General features: G+C 37.1%; 1 protein-coding gene and 1 long non-coding RNA gene across 2 annotated transcripts; one reads left to right on the top strand and one right to left on the bottom strand.

Annotated features, from left to right (window-relative positions):
* Nucleotides 1–10,527: 10,527 nt before the first annotated feature.
* theg (theg spermatid protein) lies at nucleotides 10,528–22,350 on the bottom strand. Its single transcript, XM_051913239.1, has 6 exons — nucleotides 22,212–22,350; nucleotides 21,188–21,252; nucleotides 20,061–20,127; nucleotides 17,874–18,000; nucleotides 11,033–11,201; nucleotides 10,528–10,956 (listed from the first exon to the last, which is right to left on the bottom strand). The coding sequence occupies exons 1-6, from the start codon at nucleotides 22,283–22,285 to the stop codon at nucleotides 10,715–10,717; spliced, it is 744 nt and encodes a 247-aa protein (XP_051769199.1). The 5' UTR covers nucleotides 22,286–22,350; the 3' UTR covers nucleotides 10,528–10,714.
* LOC127522930 (uncharacterized) lies at nucleotides 17,773–18,629 on the top strand. The gene is made up of 2 exons (XR_007932777.1): nucleotides 17,773–18,021; nucleotides 18,323–18,629. It is a non-coding gene; the product is annotated as an uncharacterized LOC127522930 (long non-coding RNA).
* Nucleotides 22,351–26,798: the final 4,448 nt, after the last annotated feature.

Raw genomic sequence — 26,798 nt, 5'->3', positions numbered from 1 at the left:
TCAGTGATGAGGGAATATTTGTCACACACTAGCTTGAACACACAAACAACAGTGGCGCATTCGGTCATTATTAAGAGTCGCCAATGTTTCAAATGCTTGCTAACCCTGAAAAATGCATGCAGTGATTATGCAAAGCAAACATGTTCAATTTCTGGAAGAGAAACATTTATTTAAAATGACCCACATCTGCTGATTTTGAGAGGTTCTTTCATGTAGAGCTGTGAAACATGCTAAACTGAAAAACATAAAAGTTTGGCTGCTTGGAATGGGGAATATAATACAGTATATATGGTGCCTTGCGAAAGTATTCGTACCTACTTTTTATGTTGCTGCCTTATGTTAAACTACTTTAAATTACTTTTTTCCCCCACATCAGTCTAGACTCCATACACCATAATGACAAAGCTTTGCACATCTACATTTGGGGATTTTCTGCCATTCTTCTCAACAGATCCTCTCAAGCTCTGTCAGGTTAGATGGGGACAGTCGGTGGACAGACATTTTCAGGTTTCTCCAGAGATATTTGATTGGTTCAAGTTCAGGCTCTGGCTGGGCCACTCAAGGACATTCACAGAGTTGTCCATAAGCCACACTTGCATTGTCTTAGCTGTGTGTTTAGGGTCATTGTCCTGTTGGAAGGAGAACCTTCTGCCCTGTCTGAGGTTCTGAATGCCCTGGACTAGGTTTTCATTAAGACTAACTCTATATTTTGCTGCGTTGAGCATTCCTTCTACTCCCCCAGTCCCTGCGGCTTTACCACACTTTACTCTTGGGATGGTAGTGTGCAGGTGATGAGCAGTGCCTAGTTTCCTCCGGACATGATGCCTGGAACTGCGGTTCATCAGAGAATATTGTTTCTCACAGTCTGAGAGAGTCATTTAGGTGCTTTTTTGCAAATTCTAAGTGGGTTGTCATGTGTCCTCACCAAGGAGAGGCTTACATCTGCCCACTCTGCCATAAAGCCCAGATCGGTGGAGTGTTGCCGTGATGTTTGTCCTTCTGTAAGTTTGTCCCATCTCCATATATATGATCATGGAGCTCAACCAGAGTGACCATCAGCTTCTTGGTCACCACTCTAACCAAGGCCCTTCTACATCGATTGCTCAGTTTGGCAAGGAGACCAGCTCTAGGAAAAGTCCTGGTTGTTTCAAAATTCTTCCATTAAAGGGGACCTATTATGCCCCTTTTCACAAGATGTGATATAAGTCTCTGGTGTCTCCAGAATGTGTCTGTGAAGCTTCAGCTAAAAATACCCCACAGTTTATTTATTATAGCTTGTCAAATTTGCCCCTATTTGGGTGTGAGCAAAACACGCCATTTTTGTGTGTCCCTTTAAATGCAAATGAGCTGCTGCTCCCGGCCCCCTTTCCAGAAGAGGGCGGAGGTTTAACAGCTCACGCTTCGGATGCTCAACAACAACAAAGCTGGAGAATCTCATGCAGCCAAAATGAGGATTGTCAGCAACGGTGTTCAGCCTTATGCCGGTTGCATACTGCAAGCGTAAGCAGCGTGTGAGCAGTGCATATTTTTTTTGGCGTGCGTGTTAATCAATAAGTGCATTCACACTGGCAGCAGGAGCAGTGCGTAAGCGTCAAGCAGGAGCATCGCGTAAGCAGCAGTGAAGCAGGGGTTTCGGCGCCAAGTCTATTTTTGCTGCGTGGCTGACGCTCAATTAACAAGAATTTGAGTATGACAGAAAAGAAAATTAAGAATCAAAAATATTTATATAAGATTTACCAAATATTTGCTTAAAAATGAGAAATACTGAGATATTTTCACAGTGCAAGTTCACAACATTCATTCATGCAGTAATGCTTTTCTAAAGACTTGCATTTTGTTTTCTTCATGGCATTGTGTTATAACTGTTTTCCCAATTCATTTTTTGCTACGTGAAATAAAACAGTGAAAGTACATGAACTACAATAAGTCAGAGAAATAAACTGTATATATGGAGATGACAGATTCAAATGATCTATGTTCTAATGTAAAATACTTTGTCAAACCCTTGGTCTGTCATAAACGGATGTTAAATAATCACACCTGCTCAGAGGAAGCAAACATTTCAGTTATCAACTCCCCTGAAGTCCCATTAGAACAGGATATTGAAACACGTACAGTATGCTGCGGATTCTCATTCAATAACATGCAAATGAGTGTTTGACCTCCCCTTGGAGTTCTGCAAAAAAACAAATATAACATTAGCATACGTAAATTGTGGTTTGTGGAACAGGCAGGAGAAATCACACAATTATTGCCAATCAAACACAACAGTACCTTTAAGTTAGCAACTTGTAACATTACACAGTGCAAAGCTGATTCAACTAAGAAATTAAAGCTGCAAGCAGCGATGAAAGGGCCCTCGCACCCGGGCTCACCGCCACCCGTTGGCCTCAGGAAAACAGTGAACAGTGGGTGATATTCATGTAAGCGAGAAAATACAGAAGAATTATGGCAAAGTCATTTCAAAGTGGCACACTTCCTGCTGCCAGCAGGTGGCACTTTGACTGTAACTGAATATTTTCATGTAGATGTCTTCAGGCCAGGACTATTATCGAACATGTGAAGATTGGAGCAGATTGGACATTGTATGCCTGAGTTACAACAACTTCCTGTTTCATGGCGTTAATCGCATACATTAGCACTTAGCAGAGTGTTGCATGATTTAACATGTTTCTAGTATGTTTGGTACTTTATGGCATGTTTAAATGTTTTTTTGGTAGTGAATTACAGTGTAAAGCATGCCATTTCCTGTTGCCAGCAGGTGGTGCTATGACTAACTGAATATTGGCATATAGATGTCTTTAGGCCAGGACTCTGATCACACATGTGAAGTTTGGGGCAGATCGGACATTGTATGCCTGAGTTACAACAGCTTCCTCTTTCATGGCGAAACATCAGACTTTGTCAGGCCGCCACGGACACGTCCTTCAAAGAAAACTCAAGATCTTTACAATTTAACATCATTAAAGTCTTAAGATTAGACTGACCATATATGATGTGGTTTTGGTTAAATCTCTATGAGGAGTTAATCACAGTGTAAAACATGTCATTTCATGTTGCCTGCAGGTGGCGCTATGACTGTAACTGAATATAGCCATGTAGATGTGTTCAAGCCAGGACTCTTGTCACACATGTGAAGATTGGCTCAGATCGGACATTGTATGCCCGAGTTACAACAACTTCCTGTTTAATGGCGAAACATTAAACTTTGTCATGATGCCACAGACACGCCTGAAAAGTCTAGATCTACCAAATATTTGCTTAAAAATGAGAAATACTGAGATATTTTCACAGTGCAAGTTCACAACATTCATTCATGCAGTAATGCTTTTCTAAAGACTTGCATTTTGTTTTCTTCATGGCATTGTGTTATAACTGTTTTCCCAATTCATTTTTTGCTACGTGAAATAAAACAGTGAAAGTACATGAACTACAATAAGTCAGAGAAATAAACTGTATATATGGAGATGACAGATTCAAATGATCTATGTTCTAATGTAAAATACTTTGTCAAACCCTTGGTCTGTCATAAACGGATGTTAAATAATCACACCTGCTCAGAGGAAGCAAACATTTCAGTTATCAACTCCCCTGAAGTCCCATTAGAACAGGATATTGAAACACGTACAGTATGCTGCGGATTCTCATTCAATAACATGCAAATGAGTGTTTGACCTCCCCTTGGAGTTCTGCAAAAAAAACAAATATAACATTAGCATACGTAAATTGTGGTTTGTGGAACAGATGTGTTCAAGCCAGGACTCTTGTCACACATGTGAAGTTTGGGGCAGATCGGACATTGTATGCCCGAGTTACAACAACTTCCTGTTTAATGGCGAAACATTAAACTTTGTCATGATGCCACAGACACGCCCTTCGGTGAAAAGTCTAGATCTTCGCAATTTAACGTCACAAAGGCCTTTAGAAATATGATGTTGATCTGATTAAAGCTCTATGAAGAGTTCGTTAAAGTACAACGTCTGGAAATGGCAAAAACTGCCAAAATTTTGCAGAGAAAATTCAAAATATCTGACTTCCTGTTGGGTTTACAGATTTTGCACCCAGGAGCTTTTTTGTAGGCATTGGGCTGATACATGTGTCTACCGAATTTCATACCTGTACGTGAAACGTAGCGCAAGGGGCGCTTAATTGAAATTTTGTAGGTGGCGCTATCGAGCCATTTTGTCACACCTAATTCTGAGACCCATATCAGATGTATATTTTTACCACTTCTGACGCGTGTGCAAAGTTTCATGAGTTTTTGAGCACATTTAGGCCCTCAAAAATGGGATTCATTTCAGAGAAGAAGAATAATTGGCCGAGCAATTACAATAGGGTCCTCACACCATCGGTGCTCGGGCCCTAATAAACTGGTTATGTTTACAATAGAATAGTCTTTACAGCTTACTTTACATATACTGCAAACTGTATTAAAGTGCCCCTATTATGCCTTTTTTAAAGTTCCTAATATTGTTTTGGGAGTCTCCTACAACAGGTTTACATGCATGCAAGGTCAAAAAACACTTTTGTTTTCTCATAATATATATTTAATTTCACCTCAGTTCTCAATGTTTTGTAAACGATTTGTTAGAAGCAGTTCAATGAATCAGTCTCTCTAAACCCCTCCTTTCAATTCGAGCCAGAGTTCGACTATAAAACGTCTGAAGTAGTCGATCAACCAGAAACTGATTCACAATCACGACTAGAGTAGAACGTTTCTATATGGTAAGTGTCACTTTAGTTTACGTTATTCATAAGACGTGATAGCAGCGTCACTGTTATACTTTATGTAGGTGCACCTGTGGGAACTGTATCAGAATGCCAAGCGAAGCTGAAAACCTCTAACACAAGATAAACATTTAGGCCAGATGTGTACAGACTATTTCGTCATAACTATTAACAAAGTAAAAAATGGCTGTATCATTGTTTGACATTATGTTTACTGTTTACAGAGAGAATACTTCAACTAGTTAGCGCGGACTAGCATCTTAACATCCTGTTACAATACAGATAGAGCTCCATACTACTGTAATAATAAAAACACAGAGGAAAAAAACAGTTTGTTTTGTATGTTGTAAACTCCCACGTTAGCCGAGCACAAACATGAATAGCTGAAAATGCATTAGACTTTGTAAACAAAAGTCGTGCTCCACCCTTGATCATTACTCCAAGTAATAAGACAGACAAGCTGCATTAATCAACACATTTTTAGACAATATTGGATCCACATCTAAATAGACCCTTTTCACGGACTGTGATGACGCGTTTTTAATGGTCATCAATATCGTAAATCCGGCAAAGCTCTCTATTTTTTTCCTGTTTATGAAAGTTGTGAAAACACTATTGTGGAGTTTTTCTTTTGCTATTTGAGCAAATGGAAACACAAAAAATATATTTAATGTATTCTCTCATTCACCGCTATAAAATTTTACCCAACTATGACGACTTCTGCTTCTGTGAAACCCGGAAATGTGAAAAGGAGTTAGCTGGTGAGTTAGCTGGTTAGCGCAAGACATACAGACTAGTGTGTATGTTACACAACATAACATACAAAACTACCAATTTTGAACGATCGCTAGAAAATATAAACATCAATTATTAATCATACTTACAGGTTGAGATTCAGAGGAGCAAGCTGGTCCAAATAAACTGGGCATTGATCCATATTTTAAGACCAAATGTTTTGTGAATCCTACGTTAAACTTCCCGAGGTTTGAGAAGCAGTTGTCAGCAAAATGACAGGAACACAACAAAAGATTGTACTGCCAAAGCCCCTGGAAGGCAAGTCTGCAACCTTTAGCCAAAAAAGCGTAACGGCTTAATGCTAACGCTCCAGCTGTGGCGGTACGCAGGAAAGGAGACCAGAGGCCATTACCCAATAGATTACACAACATCTCTCTATAATATATAATCTCTGGTACTGCTGTTGAAAAAATTAATTTTCCCTGGTGTCTGCGCGTGCAATATGTGGACGGGCAATATGCTAATGTTTCGTTGTGACGTCACAACAAAACAGCTTGGAATTCGTTTTACAAACGACTTGTTTAATTGACTCAGAGTCGACTCTTACTTTTGAGAGACAATAACTTTATATACGGTGCACTTTCAGATTTAAAACTTCACAGGATGTTTTCATTCACTTATGTTACACACTACATGAAAGGTAATTTTCAAAAATCCATAATAGGGGCACTTTAATTAAAAAAAGTCAAACAATATGTATCATGTAACTATATTATGTAACAATAAACATTCCAAACAGTAGCACACTGTATTAGGAAAAAAAAGACTTTTCAAGGTTGTAAATAAAGATAATTAAGAGTACGTTTTACAAGAAAATACCATTTCATTTTTTTCTACTCCAAAATTTTATGTTTAATTCAATGCGATACTTGCTTTTTCTTGTAATTATTAGTGAAAGTTACTAGAAATTTCTAAGTGAAAATTAAATAGTAAATCGCATGACCTCATCATGTGCATGCTTGATTCTGCATGTCAAGTTATCATCTTGGAAATAAAAAATAAGTATATAGCATTTTTAATACAATTTTGTTAAAACATACAATCCATTTCAAATTATGAGAAGAACAAAATAAAATGTTTTGTGCATTGCATTCTGGGAAACAGTACCCAGTTCAGTGTGCTCTGTTGTATACAACACATTTTGGCAGTACAGGGCTGCGTTCAGCCCCGACAAAACATTGCAAAACGTTTTTTTAAACGGAAAAGGGTGCGTTGAACACCCCATTCTGATGACGCAAGAGTTGCAACTATGGCAGCTGAGAAGGCCATTCTTTGTGTTCTTTTTGAAGAATTTTCGGAGCCTGATGAAATCGGTATAAATATGTGTTTAATACTGCAAAATACGTTCGATGTTACAGTTACTGCCCTTGCCGTCCAGAATAAAAGAGAACAAAAGAGAAAATTATTGTGATTAGGGATGCACCAACACCATTTTTTAAGGACCGAGTACGAGTACCGATACTTTTTTCTGGTACTCAACGATACCGATACCTATACATTTATTAATTTCTCTCTCTCTCTCTCTCTCTCTCTCTTTTTTTTTTTTTTTGGTGATGTTGCAGTTTTTCCAAGCACAACACAGTGAGACTAATGAATTTAGAACAGCTTCTTTATTATTACTCTAATGAAAAAAGTAATAATTTTTATGTGCTTGTCACAAACTTAAAGAAAAAAAATTTCACAGTGTCCAATAACCTTCAAAGGGCATAATTACCAATATATATAACTGTTGTTATATAAAAAGAATTACAAACAATACAACAAATACTATAGAGATGCAAATTAAATTAACTTGTTTTATAGGTTTATTTACCATGTATACATTTATTTAACATCTTTTGTTGTTTTATTAACATTAATGACAATTATAGGCTACGGTCCCTTTAAGACCGAATCCACGGATACTGACACATATATCCTGTTTTCACCCAAACGTTTACGTCGACTTAAGCCATAACCGCGCGCAAGAAAGAGAGAGCGCGCACGCGAGAGAGTGCTTCTGGTCTGTGCCATTTAGCGCGATTCCGCCTATCCCACCTTCACTAATCGATAACGAATTGTGATTGAAAGCATGCAGTTCGCAATGTGTGGGTTGTCATCATTAATTTTAAAGTATTTCCACACCCCTGAGACTGACATTGTTTTTGTTGCTGCCGCCGGTGTCTCTGTGCACGGACAATTCTGTCAGTTACTTCACGCGAGTTGTCGGTCTTTGGTATCGGGGGTATTTTTACGAGTGCAAGTAGGCTACACGAGCTTGGTATCGGGCCCGATACCGATACCGGTATCGGTGCATCCCTAATTGTGATCCAACATTTGCCTTTATGTTTATGAAAGTTTATGAAAGTATCACTACAATAGCAAAATATATAAGTAGGCTATAGTATTTTTATGTTACATTAATCAGTGTCTAGCACACCTTCCTAAGGAAAGGATATGGACCAGAAGACATTGCAATTACTAAATGATATTTAGACAGACTTAAAGAAGTTCCAGATCTATACTTGTGCTCTTATTATTTAAGTTATTTTGCCATTAATGTAAATAAACATGTGCAAACAATATACTTGCTCTTGTGAATTTATTTTGATATTAATTACATTTATGAGCTGTTTCTTTAATACACTGTAGTTTATATGCATGTTGTTGCTGATTGGGCATTTTTGACAGGCCCACCAAACAAGAGAAAACGTATCTCAAACCCGTTGCACACTGTTTCCAGGAAACATGTCGTTCAACCCGGAAACTCTAGCAAAATGTTGCGCGCCGGTTTGAGCTTGAACGTGCCCCAGGTCATCCTGGGATTCTATGCATAGAATATTTCCATACTATGCACACAGTATGCATACGGCAGAAATGGCAGTAACATTACAGAATAAGGAATATGATAAAGGTACTCATCTTAGCCAAAGACCACCGAAAATGTCCACTGAGGTGTTGAGGCCGATATGCTGTGGTGGGTCAAAAAAGACGTGTTTTTCATGTGAAGAGGATAAAGACTTTCCACAAGACCTGGAATAGAAATGATATCAACCACACACTTGTTGAGGAAACATAATGGGTCTGCATATTATGGCCATTTACTCAATCACTCCATCGCACAAAACAAACAAATGGAAGCATTAATAAGTCTCTTGTGAGTTCGGTTGTGATGAAGAATTTAATGGGGATGAATTTAAGATGACATAAACACAACATACATCAGCCAAGTGGAACTCAAGTAAAAACATTCAAATGAGTCATTGGCTGTTTGCTGAATATCAAAACAAATCACTTGTTAAACCAGTATTGCATAACTGATATAGGCCTATAAAATACCACTAATTAAGATTGATTTCAATACCATCATTAAATTCTTTGTGAAATTACGAGGCAGTCGAACTGCACACACAACATTTACACCACACGTGCAAATTGTAATTTACAAAGTACTTTTGTTAAGGATATACTATGTAGTGTGTAAATACAGGTTATTTAAAGTTTGGTACTTTTGATACAGATCTTTAAATTTGTTATATTCAAAACACGGATCATTAATGGATTTTAATACTGCTGAGAGATGAACCACACTGATGCTCAACATTCATTGTGTGATCTTTATCAGTGAATGCAGAAAAGGTAAAGTTTGCCTGAAGGCAATTTCAGATCTGCAGTAACATGTTACTGAAACAAAATATCTCATTTCCCTCACATGAAGACATTTAATGTTAGCATGAATTGCCTTCAATACATTTTCATTCCAAAATTATTTTGACTTATATTATATTGTCCTAGAAAAGCAACAAACCTTGACTAACATTATAAGTGTTTTCTGCTCACTAAGGCTGCATTTATTTGATCAAAAACACAGTAAAAACAGTAATATTGTGAAATATTATTACAATGTAAAACAACTTTCTATTTTACTTTCTTTCTGTTTTCTATTTGAATATATTTTAAAATGTCATTTATTTCTGTGATCAAAGCTGAATTTTCAGCATCATAACTGCAGTCTCCAGTGTCACATGATCCTTCAGAAATCATTCTAATATGATGATTATCAATGTTTAAAACAGTTGTGCAATATTTCTATGGAAACGGTGATACATTACTACTCAAAAGTTTGGTGCAAGTAAGATTTAAAATAAATAAATAAGAAAGAAAGAAAGAAAGAAAGAAAGAAATTAATACTTTTATTCAGCAAGAATGCATTAAATCAGGGATGCAAACAGGTAAGGGGGAAAAAAAGTGAGAACATTGCACGGGGCGGGGGCATGCTCGCTCTGAATTTTTTTAAAGTTATTTGCTTTACATGCTCATTTGTAGGAATTTTTTCATTTATTTTGTATTACCCTACATGTCAAAAACTGTAATTTTTCACAAAAAAACAAAAACAAAACATATTGTTGCAACATTTTACCAAAATCAACATTTGGTTAAAATCTCTTCGTTATAAAATGACGAAGTGCTATGCAGGATATTTAAGACAATATTGGCTGATTAGACGGCAATACTGTTTGCCACATCTCAGACCTCAAATACATAAAATATTACCCATTATTTAGACATAGTTTTTAAAGTAAAGAGTAAAGGAAACACTGTACAGTACTTATTGAAACAACTAGTTCTTGATTTACGCTTGTAAGTTCACAAGTACTCTTGTAAGATCCCCCCCATCCCATAATAACACTTTCTCATTGGATCTATGCAAATCCCATAGGTGACCTATTTTTATCTAAAAAAGGTGAGTTCTCACTGAAAGTGAGGAGTTTGCATCTATGCTAAATTGATCAAAAGTGCTATAACATTTGTAGTGTTACAAAAAAACTTTCACAAAAATATTTTGCAGCAAAAAGTGTGTTAAGCATGGATAATAATAAGAACCATTATTATTAATTAAGCACCAATAATAATTGATCATATTTGAGCACAAAATCATCATATTAGAATGATTTCTGAAGGATCATGTGACACTGAAGACTGGAGTTATGATGCTGAAAATTCAGCTTTGCATCACAGGAATAAATTACATTTTAAAAATTCAAATAGAAAACAGTTGTTTTACATTGTAATAATATTTCACAATATGACTTGGTCTTGGTGAGCATAACAGACTTCTTTCTAAAATCTTAATTATTCCAAACCTTTGACAGGCAATGTAAATGATAAAAATGTACCAAAACAGCCTCACTAAAGATGGAGGGATGATGGTTTACTGGCTTTTACATTTGCGTGGTAAGGGTAAAGACAGCTCCAGCAGTCTGGGGGAGGCCGTGGCTGCCCGTGCAGCAGGACTGACCCGGTAGGGGTCGTACCCCTCAAACAGGGCCTGACGTGTCTTGGGTCGAGCCAGCGTCTGCACTCTCTCGCTGGCTACAGCCTTCAGAACACGATCCGGAACTGGCCAAGAGACCGGCCTGGCTAGAGCGTGCTGCGCATGAACCTGCTTAGGAGCTGAGAGTGAAAAATAGTGAGAGAGATAAACAAAATTACTATTTAAAGCTCTCCAAACTTAATGATAAGGACTCACAGGCCAGCTGCAGTATTCGTGAGGAGGGTGTGGTGGGAGCGCCAAACGCGTGGGTGCTTGAATCGGTGCTGAAGTGTGTCGACAGACTCGACACCATCTTTGTTTGCTTTGGTTGGGCTAAATGACGTATCCTTAGACTTGGCTTGGCTGTTTTAACTGCAATACTCAACTGCAAAGCAACAAGAATCCAGATCTGCCATGTGTCATGCAATAAACAGTAAACACGCACTCTGTAGAATGTGCTTGAGGGCTTTATAACAGTCTGATGCAACTCTTTAAAACTCAACACAGCGCAACACACCCAGTAATTAAAATAAACCAGGAGTCAGTTGCACCAGCATAATTACAATGTAGCCTAGTTTTGACATAAATGGCCATTAATTAAGTAAGCTTGTGTTTTACCTGACAGACTTCAATTCTTTTGACATATATGATAATGCAGACATTTACACTCGCTTACATTTTAAGAGAGAGAACATTATGTGAAAAGATTACTTTGTTAATGGCTCTTCAACACGTACCCATCCTAAACAGTGCGCGCCGCTGTGTGCATCTTGTCCCATCGCTCCGTGTTGTGCATGTCAAATAAAATCAGTCATAATCAACTAATGTCATTTCTATGGAAGCTTACTACTACCATGAAATAAAAAACAAAAAAAAGGTAATTGCGACTTTTTATCTCACAATTCTGATTTTTTTCTTACAATTGCGATTTTATTTCTCACAATTCTGACTTTTTTTTAAGAATTGGGAGATATAAACTCACAATTGCGAGTTATAGGCCTGGTTTCACAGACAGGGCTTAGACTAAGCCAGGATTAGGCCTTAGTTCAATTAGGGCATCTAAGCAGCTTTTATGAACGTGCCTTAGAAAAAAACATTACTGGTGTGCATCTTGAGACAAAACAATGGCACTGACATATTTTAAGATATGTCAGGGCAAGCTACTTTCAGTTAAAACAGCTCAAACATGCATTTTAGTCTGGGACTAGCTTAAGCCTTGTCTGTGAAACCAGGGGATAAAGTCAGAATTGAGATATAAAGTCAGAATTGCGTGATAAAACTCACAACTGCAAGAAAATAAGTCAGAATTGCGACTTTATTTCACGCAATTTTGGCTTTATATCTTGCAATTCTGACTTTATATCTCACAATTCTGACTTTATGACTCGCAATTCTGACTTTATAATTTGCAATTGTGAGTTTATATCTCGAAATTCTGAGAAAAAAAAGTCAGAATTGAGATATAAAGTCAGAATTGCATGATAAAAACACAATTGTGAGAAAAAACGTCAGAATTGCAACTTTATATCACGCAACTTTGTCTATATCTTGCAATTCTGACTTTATAACTTGCAATTGTGAGTTTATATCTCGAAATTCTGAGAAAAAGTCAGAATTGCGTGATAAAAACACAATTGTGAGAAAATAAGTCAGAATTGCGACTTTATATCACGCAATTCTGACTTTATATCACACAATTCTGACTTTATATCACGCAATTCTGACTTTATAACTCGCAATTCTGACTTTATAACTCGCAATTCTGATTTTATAACTCACAATTCTGACTTTATAACTCACAATTCTGACTTTATATCTCACAATTCTGATTTTATAACTCACAATTCTGACTTTATAACTCAATTCTGACTTTATATCACACAATTCTGACTTTATATCACGCAATTCTGACTTTATATCACGCAATTCTGACTTTATATCTCATAATTCTGACATCATATCACGCAATTCTGACTTTATATCTCGCAATTCTGACTTTATAACTCGCAATTCTGACTTTATAACTCGCAATTCTGATTTTATAACTCACAATTCTGACTTTATAACTCACAATTCTGATTTTATAACTCACAATTCTGACTTTATAACTCGCAATTCTGACTTTATAACTCGCAATTCTGATTTTATAACTCACAATTCTGACTTTATATCTCACAATTCTGATTTTATAACTCACAATTCTGACTTTATATCTCACAATTCTGATTTTATAACACACAATTCTGACTTTATATCACGCAATTCTGACTTTATATCACGCAATTCTGACTTTATATCTCGTAATTCTGACATCATATCATGCAATTCTGACTTTATAACTCCCAGTTGCGAGTTTAAATCTCAGATATGAGATATATCAGAATTATGAGATAAAAAGTCGCAATTACCTCTTTTATTTTTTATTTACTGGCGGAAACAAGCTTCCCTACATTTCTTATGTTTTTTTTTTGTATCAGCATTTATTTATTCACAGCATTTCAACAACTTTTGCTCACATATTTGAAGGTTGCTTTTGGATCATTGAGGGTAAACGCCATATGCGACTATGCATTACTTTACAGAAAGCTTACGACGTACTAGCTATGATCTGCCTTAAAAACAAATGGTGCAATCGAATAAAGTACAGAGTTACTTACAAACTAGCTAGTAGTTACCTCCAGTGTGGATTTTACGTTCCAATTTAAGAGAGAACTTACGAACGGCTGGTGCAACCCTACCCAGGAGAGCACTGAAGAATATTAGAAGATCATGCTATCTATGAAAAATTTCAGTCAGGATTCAGGTCTCATCATAGCACAGAAACTGCGCTCGTTAAAATTACAAATGACTTACTTCTAGCTTCTGACCAAGGCTGTATCTCAATACTAGTGTTACTTGATCTCAGTGCTGCGTTCGACACTATAGATCATAAAATACTCCTAGATCGACTACAAAATTACACTGGTATTCAGGGACAGGCATTACGGTGGTTTAGGTCGTATCTATCAGACCGTCACAATTTTGTTTATTTTGTTTATTTAAACGGGGAAAAATCTAAGATAATGATAGTAAATTATGGAGTGCCTCAAGGATCTGTGTTAGGCCCTCTGCTATTTTCAGTATACATGCTGCCACTTGGTAATATTATAAGAAGACATGGAATTAGTTTCCACTGCTATGCCGATGATACTCATTTATATATTTCAACACAACCAGATGAAAACTCTAAATTATCCAATCTGACAGAGTGTGTTAAAAAAGTAAAACATTGGATGACTAGTAATTTTCTTCTATTAAATTCAGATAAGACTGAAGTATTACTTATTGGGCCAAAAACCTGTACACAGAATCTCTCAGAATTTGCATTTAGAAGGATGTACTGTTACTCCATCCTCGACAGTTAAAGACCTGGGTGTTATATTAGACAGCAACTTGTCCTTTGAAAATCATATTTCATATGTTACAAAAACAGCCTTCTTCCACCTCAGAAACATTGCTAAGATACGGAATATGTTATCTGTTTCTGATGCAGAGAAGTTAGTTCATGCTTTCATGACGTCTAGACTAGATTACTGTAATGCTATACTAGCTGGTTGCCCTGCTTCCTCAATAAACAAGCTACAATTAGTACAAAATGCAGCTGCTAGAGTTCTTACCAGGTCAAGAAAATATGATCATATAACACCAATTTTATCATCTCTACATTGGTTACCTATTAAGTTCCGTATCGATTATAAAGTACTGGTAATGACCTATAAGGCTCTAAATGGTTTAGCTCCTGTGTACTTAACCGATCTTTTATCGCCTTACAATCCTTCACGCTCTTTAAGATCACAAAACTCTGGACTTCTGGTTGTACCTAGGATAGCTAAGTCCTCTAAAGGAGGGAGAGCGTTTTCACATTTGGCTCCTAAACTCTGGAATAGCCTTCCTGATAATGTTCGGGACTCAGACTCACTCACCCAGTTTAAATCCAGATTAAAGACGCATCTCTTTAGCCAAGCATTCACATAATGCATCTCATATCAGATCAATTGCACATGACTATCTTTGCTTAATGTTATGAACAGCAGCTATGCTAATTATTCTCCATTTGCTTTTCCGTTTTACCTCGGGACGCCCGTCCCGAGGTGACTAGAGAGTATATCAGTTTCAGTTTGGATCCAGCCTCTTAAGAAGACCTCAGATGACCAACACTTTTTGAAGAGACGGCGCCAACTCCTGCGATGACTTCAGAAGATGCAACATCTGGATCAACACGCACATTCGCAAATTTCTATATATCCTAATTATTGTTAATATGTAATTCATTTTTCCAGGAGCTCTTTGCTTCTACCTTCAATTAAATTGCTAACAGTAATTGTATATTAATTGCCTAAATTATTACATTATTAACTAACTGCATTCTCCAAATTGTAATGTTGACATGCATTCTCTGTAAAGCTGCTTTGAAACGATATGTATTGTGAAAAGCGCTATACAAATAAATGTGAATTGAATTGAATTGAATTGAAGATCTGACCACTGCCAGATCCTGCTTCTGGAGATCTAACTTCTTGAGTTTAAAGAGGACCTATTATGCTTTTTTACATTTCCAACTTCTTTTAGTGTGTAATGTTGCTGTTTGAGCATGAAAAAGGTCTGCAAAGTTGCAAAGTCCCTCCAGCAGGAGTTATTCTCTATATCAGTGTCACTGTTTCTGAACTCCCTGAAATGCCTCCATTGTAGTCTTGAGTTTTCTTCTGGGAAGGAACACGTCACAATATTCCTAATTTAAATCATTCCTGCCCAAGGCATACGTGAAAAAAGAGCCTATTCTAGTAGACCCCAAAAACAAAATCAAGACTTTGTAGGAATGTTCATACTTTGAGAGTGTAGTAAGACAGCATACAGTACAAATATTGGGACATAACAAATCATAACATTCTTATCACAGATATCATTTACCATCCAGACATTCACTGAATCTCAGAGCCCAGGAAATGGCTTGAAGAACGTAGTATTTTTCCTATGTCGACAATATATTTCATATTGAAACAGGAAGGTGGGGTGGGAGACAGTGAAGGGATTGTACCAGTTTTAAATAGATAAAAACCTTTAGTTAACCTCATAGCCACGAACCAAAATTTGCTGATAAAGCAAACACATCTGCACACTTTCAAAATATACTAGAAATGGTAAAGTATAGTATACTTTGAGTTTGCTAGTGAAAATGCTTCTATTTTGAAATTTTTATCATTTAATTTTTATTTTTTCAATAATCAATACATAATATTTAAATAATATTTTTCCCCCATTTTTCCCCATGTTCAATTCACCGTAGGTCTCCAAATTATTACAATTATTTTACTAATAACCTTTTTAAGTTCCTTTTTAATTGATTAAAATACAGTAAAACAGTAATATTGTAAATATTATTACAATTTAAAATAACTGTTTATGTCTATTTGAATATTTTTTAAATGTAATTTATTCCTGTGATTAAAGCTGAATTTTCAGCATCATAACTCCAGTCTTCAGTGTCACATGATCCTTCAGAAATCATTCTAATATGATGATTTGCTGCTCAAGATCAACATTTCTTATTATTATCAGTATTGAAAATGGTTGTGCTTAATATTTTTGTGGAAACCATGATACACTTTCCCCCAGTATTCTTTGATGAACAGCATTTATTTGAAATAGAATATTTTGTAACATTATAAATGTCTTTATTGTCATTTTAATGCATAATGCTGAATAAAAGCATTTATTTCTTTTAAAAAAATGGTAACACTTTACATTGGTTACCTACATTAGTTGAATTAAAAATGAAAAACACTTCCTAAGCATTTATTAATCTTAGTTAATGTTAATTTCAACATTTACTAATACATTACTAAAATCAAAAGTTGTACCTGTTAATATTTTAAATAAGCCTGAACTAACATTTATCAACAAATGTTACAAAGATTCATAAATACTGTAACAAATGTATTGCTCATTGTTAGTTAACATTAGGTAATGCATTTTCTTGCATTAACTAATGGAACTTTATTGTAAAGTGATCCCAGAAATCTTACTGATCCCAAACTTTTGAATGGTAGTGCATGTACTAGATCTTTAAAGAACACAGAAACCAATATAGTGCCGTTAAAAAGTCTTTGCCCCATCTGAATTTTGTATGTGGTCAGATTATACTGTGGGCTGTGATCGTATTTTGAGTCTGGGGGTAAAAAAAAAAAAAAAAAGTTTTGGTAGGTCTTTCATTGTCTTAGGTGTTCAAGGTTTCAGTGACGTAATCTTCAAGTGGAAAAAGCCTACACACCACACTGAGCTGAAGAGAAGTGGAACTTCCTCCAGAGAGGTGAGAAACACTCATATGTAACAACGGGAAGTGTTTGGGTGCAGATAGTAATGCTGATAACGGCTATTGAGGGGAAATCTCTTCTTTTATACTTCTTCTAAATCTATCTATCGCCTTATAGATCTATCTATCTATCTATCTATCTATCTATCTATCTGTCTGTCTGTCTGTCTGTCTATCTTTCTGTCTGCCATTCTATCTATCATTCTCTCTGTCGACCTATCTATCTATCTATCTATCTATCTATCTATCTATCTATCTGTCTGTCTGTCTGTCTGTCTGTCTGTCATTCTATCTATCTATCTATCTGTCTATCTGTCTATCTGTCTGTCTGTCGTTCTGTCTATCTATCTATCTATCTATCTATCTGCATATCTATCTGTCTGTCTGTCATTCTATCTATCTATCTATCTATCTATTTGTCTGTCTATCTATCTGTCTGTCTGTCATTCTATCTATCTGTGTATCTATCGGTCTATCTGCATATCTATCTATCTGTCGTTCTATCTATCTATCTATCTATCTGCATATCTATCTATCTATCGATCTATCTATCTATCTGCATATCTATCTATCTGCGTATCTATTTATCTATCTATTTAATATTTTGTCAGTTTAGTAAACAGTTCAATTTCAAAAAATATGTTTTGGAGCGAAAGACTTATCTCAAACTGTAAGACTGTCATTGTAAGATGTAGTGTATTTACTCACAGGAGCCAGAAGGGGGCGATCAGGCTGCCATCCATCAACTGGCACACGAGGCAGAGCCAGTGAACACACTCTTTGAGAAGGACATGCTTTTAGTGCTGCTGCACTTACCACCCACTCCGGTGACCTTCTGTAACGACAGACATATGAGGTATGTTAAGAATAGCATACTGCCATAATACTTTTTCTGCAGTACATGGTACACAGTATGCAAATTCTCTGTATGCAAAAGCAAAAAAAAAAAAAAAAAAAAAAAAAAAATTACATTCCCAAATGTGCAATGTAATATCAGAGCACACGGTACAGAATGCAAGACAATGACCTTCCATTTCTTGTGAAAATGTTTGTTGCTGCAGTATGTTTTCTGGTTCACATTTTATTTGTCTAAACTATTACTGCCATGAATCGTGATCATGATCTTGAAGCTTCTTTCTTTTCTTCAAATCAACTAGATGACACCTGAGAGAGCTGGATTCATATTTGCTTATTAACTAATTACAGATGCCAACATGAGTTGAGAACACAGCCAATAAAAGCCCTGCGATGAGCTCTGAGACTGAGTTTAGCGTTTGAATGGAACCATGAGGACAGTGAGCAGGAGAGCTTTTATTGCATGAAGACGTCAGATGATGTACTGCTGGTGACTGCGTCATTAAACTCTAAACGGATACTGAAGTTATGAGATAAGCATCATGGGATACTGTGGAAGTGAAATTATTGTGTGTGCATTTTAACGAAGATAAAATGGAATGAATATGAGATTAACTCTCATTGTCTGCTGCATATACACATTAATGAAGGCTGAGGTGTGTATAGTGCATGTAAAACATGGTTTAGGTGGCTATAAAAACTTCATATACATACATTCATTTAAAAAAACTGTTCAAGAATGAATGGAAATTATATTAATACATGCATATATTTCTATAACTTAAAGGGGGGGGTATCACACACAGTTTCTGCTAATCTCATGTTAATCTTGAGTACCTATAGAGTAGTAGTGCATCCTTCATATCTCCAAAAAGTCTTTAGTTTTATCATATTTATAAAAGATACATACGCTGTACCGAGTATTTCCGAAAACAGCCGAGCGCCTGGAGGCGTGTCCTGTGAGCGGAGCTAAAGAGTGACAAGTACGCGCAGCTTTTGTGTAGAGATCATCTACAAGCTATCAATGGTCTGCTAAACAACTATATTTAAACACACACAATACACCACCGCATTATCCCTGGATAACTTTTGAATCACTATAATGAATATAGCGTATAGTAAATGATGAATAATGAATATGTTCGTGTTGTTTACATTATATGCACTTAGGCGCCTATTGCCAACAAAACAGACATTTGAAGCAGTTTTACTCACCACCTGTGGTTCCGACTCATGACCGGGATCATTATCGCTGTGACCGCTCCATCTTTCAGTTTTAAATGACCTGTAAATCCAGTGTAGAACTGGGCCTTGTTTATGAAACGCAGATCCCGAGGGCTCGAGCAGCCACGGAAAAAACACGAGATATTCTCCATTCATTTTAACCAATAAAAAAGATGATTGAAACTATCAGTTTATATGGTTATTTTATTAACAAATATCAAGAGCGAATCAATGTAATGCGTGAGAACAAATCTCTCAGCTCCACTGAACACTGGGATCTTTGGGAAGAAGGTTATCTTTCCGTCACAACCAAAAACACACTTCTATGATGACATTGTTGATTTCGTGCAGTCCTGTGACCTGTGCAGCGCTGCTGATGACTTCCGTAAAGCCGAACGCACGTTGATGGGCGTGCTCTTGAGCTCTCGCTCAGGTCCACGTGTGCGCGCGCCCTTCCGGGAGAAGTGCCCGTGCAAGGAATTCCGACCTTGTTGACATCACTCAGGCCGATACTCGAAAAAAAAAGTCCGAATCCTATGAGGATTTGGAACAGAATTTTTGGAACAGAAATACTCTGTCATACGTCCAACTCATGTTTTGAAACTTTGGCCATGTTTAGCATGAGAATCCAACTCTTTAGCAGTGTAAATAAGTCGGAATACATGAAATAGCATTATACCCCCCCTTTAACATTTGTTACTCTACACAGTATATTGTAAAACAGGAGAGTCTAATTGACTTGTTATGCAAATGGATTTAAACTTTAAGAACTGTAACTTTATATTAAATAGTTTTAATGGCAATAACATTAGTCACCTGCTCTCCTCATAGAAACGGCTTGATTGTTTGCTCTGGGTGAGCTGCTCCAAGCGAGGAGTCAGTTCTGTGGAGACAATTTCAATTACCTTTTTAAATTAACATCTTTACTGAAAATATGTTTGATATACACAGTACAGATTGTAAACTTTCACACTGTAAAAAAAAGTCCTGCCTTAAAGGGGTGGTTGATGATGATTTCCCTTTTTCTCATGTGTAATGTTGCTGTTAGAGCATAAATAACATCTGCAAAGTTACGACGCTCAACGTTCAATGCAAAGGGAGATATTTTCTTTTACAGAATTTTCTGTTTAAGGACTACAACAAGCTTCTTCCCAGGTTGGTGACATCACTAACCCTAAAATTTACATAAACCCTGCCCCCGGGAACACACAACAAAGGGGGTGAGGCCATGGTGGGCTGCTTTAGAGAAGAGGAAGAGTTGTAGTAGTAGAGTGTTGTTACCATGCCATCATTTTACACCGGACTGCTTCACAAACGAGGGTCAATTCAACGCTGGATTTGCACAAAAGATTAACATGACGGCACATGCTAGTCGATGAGTTGAATAAACTCCACAGCAACTACATAAATTTATCCACTAACCATTCAGAAACGTCCAGTTTCATTCTAAAAGTTGTAACTTCTTCCTGAGTCTCTCCATCAGTGTCCGACTGTTTTGAACAATGTAAGGCTGAACACCGTTACTGACAATCGCCATTTTGGCTGCGTGAGTTTCTCCAGCTTTGTTGTTGTTGAGCAACCGAAGCGCGAGCTGTTAAAGCTCCGCCCTCTTCTGGAAAGGGGGTCGGGAGCAGCAGCTCATTTGCATTTAAAGGAACATACACAAAAACTGTGTGTTTTTGCTCACACCCAAATAGGGGCAAATTTGACAAGCTATAATAAATGATCTGTGGGGTATTTTGAGCTGAAACTTCACAGACACATTCTGGGGACACCAGAGACTTATATTACATCTTGTAAAAGCAAAAGAGGTGACAGATTTGCAACCTTAAGTTCATTACAATTTTTCAACCAATTTGAAGTTAATTGGATGTAAGCAAAGATTATATTATAACATTTTCACAATGCATCAAGGCGTTCGGTAAATGAAGTGATTCTCATACCAAAGGCAGTTGTGGAGGTGTTCTTTGTCCTGGTTGGGAGTTCATCAAGCCAGTATACTGAGCGTCTATATTAGTATTAAAAGAAGACAAAATCATTTTTGCAGCAAAACACAAAGTTAACACATTTGCTGTATTTCATCATACACTCTTAAAAAAACAAACCAAAAAACAAAGCATTTGCAGTGATGGTTCCACCTTTAACATCCATTAAACCTTTTCGATGCACAAAAGGTTCTTTATAGTGGAAAAATGTTCTTCTATGGCATCATTGCAAACCCCTCTTTGAAACCTTTATTTTTAAGAGTGTACATTTCCAAAACTATTGTTGGGTCAATGTCACAGCAATGTTACAACCTCAGACACAGACGCGAATGCGGCAGAGACAAGTTAATGTGAAAGCATGAATAATTCACAAAAGGAAGCCCAAGTTATCTGCTGCTGTTTGAATGAGTCCAAGAGCCCCCTTGTGGGCAACCACGCCAGTTCATTTACAAAAAACTAGGTCAAACACAGAGGTTTTGACCATATGAGAGAATGGCAGTCTTTATTCTCCTGGGACAGAGCAATTCAGTTTTGTCCTCTATAGAGGATGTTGCCACATATTTAAGTACTTGTATATCTTATATCATATTTTCAAGTGACATTTCAAAGCAGGGTAAGATTTTATTTTACATTTTCTGAATTATTACTCATTATTTATCATTATATATAAGGTGGGGTCAGTTGTAACACTGTCAGTTTTTTCCCATACTATGGAAGTCTATGGGGTCCATCAACTGTTTGATTAACGACATCCTTTCAAAATATCTTCTTTTGTGTTCAGCAGAAGAAAATAAATTAATACAGGTTTACTCAGAACAACCTGAGGGTGAGAAATGATGGGCTGAACTATCCCTTTAAGTAAATTATGTCATTGGAAAACTTGTCACCGCGGTGTTCTATATAAATATCCGGTCATATACAGGACATTCCACACCCTGATCATTTATATAAGTAAGCGTGGTGGTGTACCACAGTGTCGAACCTGTCTGGGAATCTGAGCAGGTTTGGTTTGGGCTGCGCGAGGCGGTCTGTGCGCGTGGCCATGATGAAGCGCATCACTGCTCTATCAACACAACAGCTTCCAGTAGTCAGTAGCCTAACTCTGGAACAGAAACGTGTGCTTTAACCTGTAAAATCATATGAAAACATTCAAAATGTATCTGTATAAACACGTAGGCTAAGTTAAGAAAAATACTTTATAAGAGTGAATGTTGGTTTATTCACATATAAATTCGACTGTAAAAATGGCGACAGAAACCAAACAAGTTCAGAATTCTTTTATATCTAAATCACTTTTCAACACCGTTTTTTGTTAGTTTAAGGTTGTTTTATTAGATAAACAGAAGCTTTCACAACTCACTCACCTGTCCAAGCGTCAGGTGCCCCGCGGCACGTTACGTGTCACCATAGCAACAGTTGACATGATGGCGCTCTGTTTTACCCGGATCTTCATTTAAATGCGTTGGTGGGAAAATCGTGCAATTTGTAAACATGCCGTGCGGTACAAATAAAGAGGTTTAATCATTTTCATCGAGCCAGATGTTATTACAAGGCCATTACACTCTTAAAAAAGGTTCCAAATGGGAGTTTCTGCAGCAATGTCATATAGAAGAACTTTAGTAGGAAGGACATTTTAAATCACCTTTCATGTTTTAAAGACACACACACAGAGAGAGAGAGCATCATTCACAACATGCACAGTTGACAAAAATATATAAAAAAGTAACTGACGAAATTATAGCTACATACAGGTGCATCTCAGTAAATTAGAATATCATGAAAAAGTTTTTTTTTTTCTGTAATTTAATTCAAAAAGTAAAACTTAAATATATTCTAGATTTATTAGACATAAAGTAAAATATTTTCAGACTTTTTTGTTTTCATTTTGATGATTACAGCTTGCTGCTCATCAAAATAAAAAAATCAGTATCTCAAATTATTAGAATATTTAATTTCAAGTTCTATTAAATTACCATTCTCAGGGTATAAATACTGGGTTTAGGTCAGTAATCCCAACAGCAGTCATGGGGAAGTCTGCTGACTTGACAGTTGTCCAGAAGACCCTCTACAATGAGGGTAAGCCACAGAGGGTCACTGCTGAAAGAGCTGGCTTTTCGCAGAGTGCTGTGCCAAAGCATATTCATGGAAAGTTGACTGGAAGGAAAAAGTGTGGTAGGAAAAGGCGTACAAGTGAAAGGAATGACGGCAGGCTTGAGAAGAATGTCAGGCGAAGCCGATTTAAGAACTTAGGAGAGCTTCAAAAGGATTGGACTGAAGCTGGAGTCAGTGCATCAAGAGCCACCACACACAGACGTCTTCAGGAAATGGGCTACCACTGTCACATTCCACGTACCAAGCCACTTCTGAATCAAAGACAACGTCAGAGGCGTCTTACCTGGGATAAGGAGAAGAAGAACTGGACTGTTGCCCAGTGGTCCAAAGTCCTCTTTTCAGATAAGAGCAAGTTTTGTATTTCATTTGAAACCAAGGTTCTAGAGTCTGGAAGAAGGGTGAAGAAGCTCATAGCCCAAGTTGCTTGAAGTCCAGTGTGAAGTTTCCACAGTCAGTGATGATTTGGGCTGCCATGTCATCTGCTGGTGTTGGTCCACTGTGTGTTCTGAAGTCCACAGTCAACGCAGCCATCTACCAGGAAATTTTAGAGCACTTCATGCTTCCTTCTGCTGACAAGCTTTATGGAGATGCTGATTTCATTTTCCAGCAGGACTTGGCACCTGCCCACACTGCCAAAGGTACCAAAATCTGGTTCAGTGTCCATGGTGTTACTGTGCTTGATTGGCCAGCAAACTCGCCTGACCTGAACCCCATAGAGAATCTATGGGGTATTGTCAAGAGGAAGATGAGAGACACCAGACCCAACAATGCAGATGACCTGAAGGCTGCTATCAAAGCAACCTGGGCTTCCATTACACCTGAGCAGTGCCACACGCTGACTGCCTCCATGCCACACCGCAGTGATGCAGTAATTCATGCAAAAGTAGGCCCAACCAAGTATTGAGTGCATAAAAATGAATATACTTTTCAGAAGCCTGACATTTCTGTTTAAAATATCCTTTTTTTTATTGGTTTTATGAAGTATTCTAATTTATTGAGATAGTGAATATGTGGTTTTTTGTTAAATGTGAGCCAAAATCATCACAATTAAAAGAACCAAAGACTTAAAGTACTTCAGTCTGTGTGCATTGAATCTATTTAATACACAAGTTCCACAATTTGAGTTGAATTACTGAAATAAATTAACTTTTCCACGACATTCTAATTTATTGAGATGCACCTGTATATATACTCATACATTATAGCATATAGGCCTACAAATATACATACATTCCTTATCCTGGAAAAACAATTCAACCCATCAGTTAAAATCAACTTTAATTAGCTATATTGTCATCCCTGGTCTGAATGTATGCTAGTGTGGTTTTATTGTGTTCATAACAGATACTACAAAAATATGATTATATCTCAGTTTCAATTTTTTTGAGGTGCCACAGCTAGAGAAAACAGACATTTATGCTATTGGACTATAGGGTTGCAAAATACAGCCCCCACTACCCCCAGTCTCTAGTATACAAGATAATGAACTAAAATACTTAAAATCAATTCATTTGATTTTTATGAAATAAACAATTTAAAGTGTAGCTAATTCTGCTCAGGTGGGGAAGAGCAGCAGACAAATAAGGTGTGAAACACAGTGTCAGTCTGTGAGAGACTCCAGCCAGCGCAGCAGCAGATGGGAGCCAGAGCGAAGCTTGCATAATGATCACCAAAGTCAAATGTTAGACTGCTAACTGAGCCCAGGAGAGGGTGAACCATGAGGACAATGCTGGAGATTAGAGAAAACAAATGCACCAGGAAAGAAGCCCATCAGCAGCTGTTGGCATGGACTCATCGCCGGTATGCGGTCCTCTTTCATTCAGGTCACATGATCTCACTGCACCTCCTGCCAACTCAACTGAATATTTATATCACATTCTGATTGGTCAAACGTAGTGTACAAATGACCTCTAAACTGGTAAATGATCACTGTGCTAGTTTCACATCACTGACTCCATGGTCTCTTCCCTTGAGAAAAAGAAGTACACTTTAGCATACTTTAGCATAATGTAATGTTTTCAGACACTTAATTGCATGATTTTACAAGTAAATGAAAATGTATTATTGTTTAAATACATAATGCATTTAGTTGAATTTAAGAGTCCACTTCATGCAATTTCATAATTACTTATATTGTGTTTCAACTACGTTTAAAGGGTTAGTTTACCCAAAAATGAAATTTCTGCCCTTAAGTACTCACCCTCATGTCGTTCCACACCTGTAAGACCTTCATTCATCTTCAGAACACAAATTAAAATATTTTTGATGAAATCCGAGGGTATCTGATCCACACATTGCACCTTTTGAGGTCCAGAAAGGTACTAAAGACATCGTTAAAACCGTCATCGTGACTGCAGTGGTTCAACCTTAATATTATGAAGCGACGAGAATACTTTTTGTGCTCAAAAACAAAACAAAAATTGTGACTTTATTTGACAAATTCATCTGTCCCCTGTCATGCTGCTACGCTATTTTCGTTGCAGAGCTTCAGTGTTTACGTTGAACGGCGGCTCAGTATCGGCCGGCTCTGGTCACGTGAGCAGCACGACGCATGCATGTGAGGATGAACCACTGTAGTCACGTCTCCGGTTTTAAAGATGTCTATATTACCTTTCTGGACCTCAAAAGGTGCAATGTCATTGCTGCCTATGTGTGGATCAGATACCATTGGATTTTATCAAAAATATCTTAATTTGTGTTCCAAAAGCGAATGAAGGTCTTATGGGTTTGGGATGACATGAGGGTGAGTACTGACTATTTTCACTAATTTCATTTTTGGGTGAACTAACACTTTAAAGTGCACTGCCAAATGTACTGACAAGCATTTATGGTAAAGTAAAATAACAGTGAATTCAGGATAATTGGCCAATTTTTTTGAAAAATATGTAAGCACAAACATAAGTGAAAATTTGGGCAGTTGGTGGCTAGAGGGACTAAGTTAGAGACTCCAAAATTGCTGTGGTTAATGTTCAGACTCTCTATCAGTGTGCCAAACTTCACAACTTTTTACCAAACTGTTCTATGGACTGCCATAGACTTCCAGAGCGGAAGAAGAAGAACAGTGCTGTTTATTTACGCATTCGTGTAATAAGCTGAATAATATTAAGTATGCATGTAATAAGATGGATTATGTACAATAAGCCAGCCATTATTGCAAAATCAATCCCAACAGGACACAAGATCACTAATTCCTAAAATAAAGAGGGTTCTTTGCTGAATCATACTAGTCATTATATAAATATCACATCATAATGAGGACATGAATATAAATTGCTAGACATAAGTCATTAAGCTGGTTAAACCCATGTGAAGCTTGAAGATCTTTGAAGAATAAAGGTGAATGTTACAAACAGGGCTGTACTGTCACTGCAGGGCAAAACTCTGAACATCAGTGTGTTTCAACATGCTGAAGTATGACAGATGAGCAGAAATCACTGTACATGTACACACATGCTAA

This window comes from Ctenopharyngodon idella, chromosome 2, assembly GCF_019924925.1.
Source record: "Ctenopharyngodon idella isolate HZGC_01 chromosome 2, HZGC01, whole genome shotgun sequence".
NCBI classification, from domain to species: domain Eukaryota; kingdom Metazoa; phylum Chordata; class Actinopteri; order Cypriniformes; family Xenocyprididae; genus Ctenopharyngodon; species Ctenopharyngodon idella.
This window is presented reverse-complemented; position numbering and strand designations above follow the sequence as displayed.